The sequence below is a fragment of the Vicia villosa genome, unplaced genomic scaffold (genome assembly GCF_029867415.1).
Source record: "Vicia villosa cultivar HV-30 ecotype Madison, WI unplaced genomic scaffold, Vvil1.0 ctg.004398F_1_1, whole genome shotgun sequence".
NCBI classification, from domain to species: domain Eukaryota; kingdom Viridiplantae; phylum Streptophyta; class Magnoliopsida; order Fabales; family Fabaceae; genus Vicia; species Vicia villosa.
The window spans coordinates 104,551-113,899 of NW_026706431.1; the positions used below are offsets into that span (position 1 = coordinate 104,551).

Here is a 9,349-nt window from a genome sequence, read left to right on the forward strand (position 1 = left end):
CTTAACCACATTTTCTGGCACATTACCTGCAAAATGAACAAACAAGTTATCTAAAGAGTGCATCTCTTTCCCATCTTTGTCAATTTCGAGGTCTATCCACCAATAGATCGTTTTGTTCCACCAAGAGATCCGGTTTTTAAGAGTTTTCAACTTTTCAACCAAGCAATAATCTCCTCTCCCTTTAAATTCAATCTTCTTCCATTCCTCCTACACGAAAGTATCAAAATCCTCATGCTTGAACCACATATTGTTGAACTTAAAATGTTTAGGACCCCAATCCTTTCTATTATCTTTCAACCAAATAGGAGCATGGTCGTACACATCCCTCTCAACAATATGTTGGCTATCCAACTTCCAATCTTCTACAAAGCAATCCGATAGAAGGAATCTATCTAACCTACTCATGGCCTTGCCATTACTTTTAATCCAAGTAAACTTGCCTCCTACCGTAGGTAGATCCACCAACTCCATTTCCTCTATGAACTCATTCAATATCGTTATCTCCCTCCTATAACTTCGTATTGAAACTCCAATTCTTTCTTCTAATGAAGAGATAGAATTTAAATCTCCTCCTATGCACCAAGATCCTTTATTGTTATTCTTTCTGAACTCGCATATCCTTTCCCAAGTTCTTTTTTTCGTGGCTATGTCACAAGAAGCATAAACATTCACAAAGTAAATAAGTTTGCCTCCCTTCTCCACACAAAGGCCCAAGAAACCCTCTCCTCTAAAACTATTATTGAGAATGAAGAAATCCTTTTTCCACATCGTGACAATGCCTCCCGACGCCCCATTGGCATCCAAATGCGACCACTTAACTTGAACATCCCCCCACATATCCTTGACTAAATTTATATCGATGCCACTTAACTTTGTTTCTTGAATGAAGAAAATATCAACATCCCCTTTTTAAATGTGGTAACCGACTCTTTTTATCTTAGCCCGGCTACCTCCTCCTCTCAAGTTTAAAGAGAAAATAATCATGAGGGTGCATGATTGTTGATCCCCTTCGTCACCAATTTCCCTTTGCGATCCCTTGATTCCATTTCCTTCAATCTTGATATTAGATCAAAGTTGTCTGAAATGTTCGTGATGCCCAACTTTACCATTGAGTTCCACAGCCCCTCCGCTGCCTTGTTCAACACTCCATTGGTTATTCTCTTGTTACAGTTTATGATATCAGCACTAGTGATTAAGTCGTAAGATAAAGGTAGACCTCCTGACAAATAATTATGCTTTACGTAAAGGTTTTTCTGTTTAAGAGGTTGAAAAACTCCACTTTGGTTTGGTTCCTTCCTATCTTGTGCTCGGTTCTCTACTGGATAAATGAAATCTTCTGCTTTCTCCCCAATATCCAGCACCTCTCTTACATTTTTCCTTGCATTTTTTGAATTTTTCACCCTTTGGCAATGTTCATCAAAATATAAATTCTATTTATCTTTGCTACTCACTTCCTTCTTCTTTTTGTTTATAGCCATTTTCTTGATTGGGACCACAAATTTATTTGTGATTTTGGTGATGTGTCTGGAGGAAAAACTCGGCCCGATATTGCTTGGGTAACCTTCCTCCAAAGAATTTGGAATCTGCCTCTCTCCTTGGTCCACGTCGGTGTCTGTGTGGCCCACCTCCCCTAATGTTGTGAATATGTTTGAAAGTTATATAAAGTTTCCAAAAGTTTTCCTTTCTGAGTCAGCTGTAGGGTCCACCTTTTTATCTCTCTCCAATTTATTTCAACTTCCTCTATCCTTGTCCTCTTCTTTGTACTTTATCACCGCCAGCACATCATGTTCAATTAAGGATTTATTTGGAGAGTTATTTAAAATAAGTAACCCTACATGCCCCACCTTCACTACGTCCTCATTTGTGTTGCTCTTCACATAAACGATTTCTTGGTCTTCCCCTGCTCTACATAGAGTGTTCATGGAAATAGTATCAGAAAAGCTATGTAAGACTGAAAAGTTGTTTGGATTATCCCCTAAATCGACTTTTCAATTAATGCTTGTTTCGTTTTTGAGCCCCTTTGATCGGTAAAATAGCAAGTGTACTATTTTGCCTCTGTAGTAATAATAAGGAAATTCCCCGAATGTCGATCTCAAGGACTGCGTGATATTATAGAGTTAGTAGGAATTCAATTAAACAAAAAGCCTTGGGGTTTTTGGTTTGGAAATTATAATTGCAAATAAAAGTAAAAGAAGTAGTTGGCCAAATATGAGTAATCTGCCAGGGTAGGTGTGTGCATTAACATGTAACAATTCTGAACCCTTGTTTCATAACAAAATTCAACTTATCAATTACCGGTTCTTAAGGGTATTTACTCCTAAGTCCTTAGTGGGCAAACGTTTGAACATTGAAATCCTAATCCCAAAGTCCTTCGAAATTAGTGATCAAATCAAGTATTATTATAATCAAGAACAATCCGGTTACTATAGGGTATCCCTAGTCCTAGGTGATATCTACTATAGTATAATGGTATAAAAACCCTAACAATGGAGGTCAATCCTAATTGTCAGTCATAAATCAATCCAGTTGGTCCGACGAGGAAAGCATTAAAAACCTTATACCATTAAATTGAACGCAAAAGAGAAATAGGTTATTGAAATTCGGAATTCAAAATTATCACAAATGTTAATCAGGGACACCCCCTAGCATTGGGGGGTTTAGCTACTCATATCATCCAAAGAAATTACAGAGATATCAAATAAAGACATTACAATAGAGATGATGAACTTTGATCTTCAATGGCTTCCGCTCATGAGAATTCTTTGTTCTTCTCCAATTGCATAGGTTTCTTCTCTCAATCCTCAAATTCTGCGTGTGGCAAAAAAGATCCCTAATTCATCTTGAAAACCCTCCTAAATAGTGCAGATTCACTTAAGTTGGTTGGAAATCCCAAAAACACCCTTGCAGGAAAACCACTGAACAAAATCACAAAAATAACTGAAATCAACGTCAAACCCAACACGGGCCGTGTTGAGCAACACGGGCACCCGTGTTGGTCCCCTGGCATAGTTCCTTTTCATTTTCGGTCCCAGGCTTAGCAACACGGGCCGTGTTGAGCAACACGGTGTCATACCCTAATTTTTGACCCCCCTGAGATGACATATCTTCAGGATTTTCATCAAGTCAAAGCAAGTACCCAGAGCAGCCTGACATTCAATCGAGGGTGTTCAAAGACAAGAAAACTCAGGCAAAGGATCAATCAATAGAGGGATTAGTCTCTAATACAATCATAAGACTCAAAAGCCTCATTATTACACCTATGATTGATTAAGACACCCAGTCATCTAAGCACAGGATTACTCAGATCAACAGACTAGGGTTTGGAGCCTATCAAGGACTAAAATCAGGGATCACTTTTGGGAAACCCTAAAAAACCTCAGAGGGTCATTCAAAGACATCAATCATCTTCAAATAACTCATATTACAAGATCTACTGGACATCACACTTCAATTCAAAGTCTACAGTCATTACTTTCACATGGTCGACAAATTAGGGTTTTGACCTAATTCACCAAGATAGTTGACTTCTGATCAGGGCATGAATCCAAAACTCAAGACATGATTCAAGAATCTCTACTACCTCAATATAATCCATTTATATCATTCATTTGAGGAGAAGATCTTGTTTCTACACAAAGGCCCAAAATTTCACTTTGTCAGGAAAAGTCAACTGTGAAGGATCATCATTGACTTTTAAGGTTTTTGGTCAAAAAATGACTTTCAAAGATCAATATCATCAATATATGGATGTCAAAGTCATTTGGCCAAAGAAATTCAAAGAAATTCATCAAGGAGCAAAAAGTCGGGAATTAGGGTTTTTGAGGGCATAGTGAGAACTCAAAATTTCACCTACACAACTCAAAAAACTTCCAACATGAAAGTTGTAGATCTTGCAAAATAAAACAACATCTTACAAAGGAACTTTTTTCAAAAGATCAACCATTTATAAAGTTTTGGAAATTTTGAAGTTTAGGTCATAAACACTTAGAAATTTTTCTAAGTGTTTTAACCTAGTTTTCATCCAACTTTGGGCTCATTTTTCACAAATTTCCCAAATGATTCTGAAGAAGACATAAACTAATGATTTAAAGTAGATGTTTAGGGCTTTCCAAATTGTGTTCAACCTTCTCCAAATTCAATTTGAGCTAAGAGTTATGCTTGTTCAAAGTTGGCCTCATGAAGTAAAATTATAGGTCATGGACACTTTTGGACTTTGCAAATTTTGTGCAAATAACCTCTCTTATGGATGCTACACGACCCATAACACATCTGAAACCATGCCATGCATTCATTTTCACCATGCCATAAGAATTGAAGAAGATTCTAAAAACAAGAACATGTGATTATGTAATGATTACATTTGTGAATTTATGGCAAATTGATGAATCACCCAAGGAATCTTCTCACCAACCAATTAGAGCTCATTTCTGGCTCAGAATTGTCCCCTAAGATCAAGCAAAATCGAGGGCTAGGGGATTGATCAAATGGAATCAAAATTCTCATCATTGCATAAGAGATATTTGCAAATTTCCTTCATGGCTAAGAAACCAAATCAACTTCACTAAGGAAGCTCACTCCTCTGCAGCTATACTGATCCATTTGCCTATAAATACAGATGCATTCCTCATTCAAAAACACACCAAAGCAACCATATTACTTGCTTTCTCTTTCTCTTCTCTTGTTCATTGTTTTTCAAAGTTCTTTGGCAAGAAGAATCGATTTCTTCAAACCAGAGCTTATCTTTGGGAAGTGAGCATTCTAACATCTCAAGGGAGGTCATTTGAGGTGATCCAAGCACCTGGATCACTTCTGTAGGTGGAGGAACACCATTGTTGCTCTCACTTTGGAGCATCTGCAGTTGGAGGTCCATGGGGTGATTCAGAAGGTTTCAAGGCAAGCCAATCATCCAGACACACTCCTCAGGTCATAGTGAAGCTAATCAGATGGCTGCAGCTCATCTGTAACTCGAGAATCAACACCCTCCATGTTCACTTGAAGCTGAAATCGAGGGAGGTCCATAGAACAATTCAGGAGGTTTGAGGTCATTACAAGCATTCAGTTAGCATCACTGAGCCACAAGGAAGCTTTTGGGATCATTCATACAAGCCCAGTTGCTCTCTATCATCCTCACGATCTCCATTTTCAGAGGTAAGTTTCTGAACTCCCTCTCTTTAATTTAAGTACTCTTTGTGAAATAGCTCGATTCTATCTTGTTCAGCATCATCAGAGGATTGAAAACCCTCTATCATCATCCATTTATCTTTCAGTATAGTCATTTAATTTAATTTTGAAATTTTAGGGTTCTTCACGATTTCTGGTAAATTAGTTAGATGTAGTTAATGATAGTTCATGTTAGTTACATATTTAGAATCGTGAGTGAATTTAGAGCAAGTTTCATGTTTACATCGTTGCAAATGGTTGAGAAACGAGTGAGTTCAGAAATTCAAAATCATGGAGCTTGAGGTTGAAGACGAAGATGGTGATGGCGCGCAAAATTTGAATTCTCAGGGGAGAGTTTATTTTATTTTGAATGATATGCGTGTTATTAACGACTGAACAACTTGCCCTAGTGGCCACACATGCGCTCTTAGTCTCATCATGCCACAAGTCTGGGGTTCGAATCCCCCTCGCCCCAGACTTTTTGTTTCTTTTATTTTTTTCATGGTTTTACTACTTGTTTGAAAATATAATGAATTGAATGCAAGTTAATAACACTGAGCGCGCGCTGGCTCAGTGGTTTGGTTTTGGGTATGTGACTTGAAGGGCGTGAGTTCAACCCCTCTAGGTGACAAAACCATATTTTTTATCACTTTTTTACACTAAATTTCTTCACAACTTCACACAATTATTTAACCTATTAAATTAAATCATTTTCACTTCATTTTTCACACACTTGTTATTTAATATACCTATTTTATGTATAATCAAAAAAATCATAAAAATATTATTTAATTCATATATTTTTATTAGGTATAAAATAGTATGTTTTAAGTGTTTTATTAAATACTTTAAATATATGTTTCCATTTTGTTTTAACCTAATTATTTGTGTGAATAATTTTATGATAAAACCCTAATTGTTTAGGTCTTAATTAAGTAAAAATCTTTATTTTTACTTTAATTAAGTTGACTTTTGTCATTTCTCAAAACTGTTTTCAATCTCTGATTAAATCAAATGTTTAAGGTTTTCAAACAACAAAACCTTATATCATTTCAAATCATTTCCAACTGATTTTACACCAGTACTGCAAAGTACTGGGCCTCTAATAGAGTGTAAGTCCCAAAAACCTTCTCTTCTTAGCTTGTTTTCCAAACTGTATTTTCAAAATCTTCTTGCTGTTTTCAAAACTTTCTTCTGGTATTTGAAGGGCATTATTCCCGGTGAAACTCTTCAGATACCTATGTGACCTTTGTCCATCTTCACTTCTTCTGTTTTCAAAAACCATTAACTGTTTATCATATATATATATTCAATTGTTATCAACAAAACAACAAAAATTACTGTTGAGGCTCTGTACATACTTCTTCAATGGCCTCCACTCCATCCAGGTTAGGCTTTACAAGCTTTCAATTTACAGTCTTTGTTTAAATTACTGTCAAAATATAAACTGTGCATATATTAGTTTAGAACTGCGTTTGAGTATAAACCTTAGGACAGTTAAACTATATATATGTATTAGGAATATGACCTAGGATTGAGAATGTCTTCCCGGTGAAGGCTCTTTCCTAATTAGAGATCTGTAGTTCAAACCCCCAAGATGAATTATTCCCGGTGAAACATCTTGGCAAAAACCTTAGAATCCAAATAATAGGACACATCTACCCAAAGAGGAATTATTCCCGGTGAAACCTCTTACCCATTTGCTTAGAGCCAAAATAAGTTCAAAACTACATAGCTTTCTCTTGTGCTATAACAAGGACCCTCGATTAGCCTCCTCTTGGGCTTTGTACAAGGACCCACAGGCTTCTTAAAAGCATTTCCAGCTTCCTCTTGAGCTTGTATACAAGGACCCATCAGGTTTCTTATAAACATAGGAACAGGTCTTTAGTCACCTTTTAGCCTACCTTGGTGAGTTTCTTCCAATTTAAACCAGACTTTAAACAAGCTAAGTTTGTCTCAATTTCACATTGAGTACATTTTTGGAATGAGAGACATGGACAGTCTCTGTCACCCTTATCTTCATCAATCTTCCTTAGCAGAGTCTAGGATCCATGTTTGGTCATCCTCAGCATTGAGTCAGCCTTCATCTTGGGCTTTAAACAAGAAGTCTCACTAGATAATCTTTCTGCCAATCCTTTCATCCCTTAATAATTAATGGAGTGCTACCCAAATCAATCACTTTAACAAAAACCCCTGGAAAGGGTTAGCCTCCAAAATTAATTAATAAATAATTTCATTCTCTTAGGAGATAATTTCCCCAAAAGAGTCAAAACCCCTGGAAAGGGTCAGCCTCCAAAAAACATGATAAAGTCAGTCTTTTAACAGACAAATTCACCAGCTGAGTCAAAATCCCTGGAAAGGGTTAGCTTCCAAAGAAAAACAGTCTTTTAATAAATAAAACCTCCTCAGTAGAGTCAAAACCAACAAAAACAGTTAGCCTCAACCTTGGGCTTCATACAAGGCACCCAAACAATAAAACTCCCCTGTCAAGAGTCAGCCTCAACCTTGGGCATTGTACAAGGCAGATAATAGAGTCTCCCCAGTGAGTCCTTCATCACTCAGTAGCCACAACCTTGGGCTTTGTACAAGGCAGATAAACCATATCTTTCATGTGTCAAAGATTCCTAACACTTAGGATCTTTCCCCATATAGTCATCCATACTTAATTCATTTAAGAGTCCGCCACAACCTTGGGCTTTGTACAAGGCAGAAAATAGTGTTTTTCCCTAGCTAGAGTCAGCCACAACCTTGGGCTTTGTACAAGGCACATAAAATAGAGTCATTCATTCAATTATCCTCAACAGTCAGCCACAACCTTGGGCTTTGTACAAGGCACACAAATAGAGTCTCCCTAAGTAGAGTCAGCCTCAATTCTGGGCTTTGTACAGAACACAAAAATACCCTGTAATTAATCCCCAGTGGAGTCATCTCCCAGAGTCAATAATATTAATTAATCAATCAAAAAGCCTCAAGCTTGGGCCTCATACAAGCCAGCTAAATTCAAATCTTTTATACAGTAGATAGACATAGCTTATCTCTATAGAGAGATATTTTTACTACTCTACCACATTCAAACAAACAAACATTTCATTTCAATTTTAATCAAGTCTCCCATTTAGGACTCTGAAAGACATGCTCTGGCACATCCCCAGACTTGTACACTTTCCCTAATTTGGACGAGCATCTTTCTTTCATTTAAGAGGCATCTGACTGGCATACTTGCACACAAGTAAGGTCCCCCTCTTGAATGGAATGAATTCAGTTATTCTGTCACTCTTTTAAATGTTTGTGGTAGAATAGTACAAATACCTCTCTGTAAAGATAATTTCATGTCTCTTTACTGTAAACAGAGATTTAATTCCAAGCTTCAACCTTGAGCTTCAAGCAAGGCACCAAAAACATTAATTTCCCTAGTTAGTTCCCCGAACTACATTAAGCTCTGACTTCCACTAGGGATATGTAGGCATGAGGTTCACAAGGAATCTCAGCGAGCTAATAAAATACCAAAAATAGTCAGTTTGTCTGTCTGTCTGTCTTTCTTTAATCAATTCAATTCCTTCTCCTAACACAAAGGAGAAACTTTCCCAATCATTAGCAGCAAACACAATCACAATGACACAGAGAAGGTTCCTGTAGAGTACTACAGATATGTAGGGTGTTTAAACACTTCCCTATGTATAACCGACCTCCCGGACTCCAGAATTTCTAGTCTAGGTGTAAATCCCCACACTTAGCAAACTCCTAGGGTTTAGTTGAGATCTTTTTTCCCCTTTCCTACTCGTAGGACAAATAAGAAAGTTCGTGTGATATCGTAGGAAGAACTGAAATAAAATTCATCCCACCACGGGCGCATTCTCCTTCCAAATTTCGCGTGAAGGGTTTAGCGTGCCGTCCTCCCAAGTGAAACGGGGAGGTAAAAGAAAACGACACCACAGAAAAATGGCGACTCTGCTGGGGATATAAGTGTTAAAAACCTTGGTTTTTCATCCAAACCAGTGGTTGACCTGTTGCTGGTCCAGCCCCAATGAGGAATTAGGGATGCCAAATTCCCCCTCAAACAAGAGAGGTCCTGCCTAACCTCTGTGTCATATCATGTGTTTGTTGCATATATATTTGTTTATTTTGTTTATTCTGTATCGGGAAAGGGCTTGATTCCCCCTTGTGGTGAGAAATCCTATACCCGGATTTG

General features: G+C 37.4%; 1 protein-coding gene across 1 annotated transcript; it reads right to left on the reverse strand.

The window, feature by feature from the left end:
- Positions 1 to 207: 207 nt before the first annotated feature.
- On the reverse strand, positions 208 to 837 carry LOC131642046 (uncharacterized). The gene has a single exon (XM_058912337.1). It carries the CDS (start codon positions 835 to 837, stop codon positions 208 to 210), a length of 630 nt encoding a protein of 209 aa, XP_058768320.1.
- Between the last annotated feature and the right edge of the window lie 8,512 nt (positions 838 to 9,349).

Coding starts and splice junctions, on each gene's coding strand:
- LOC131642046 (XM_058912337.1), bottom strand. CDS start 837: ATGTGGGGGGATGTTCAAGTTAAGTGGTCGCATTTGGATGCCAATGGG.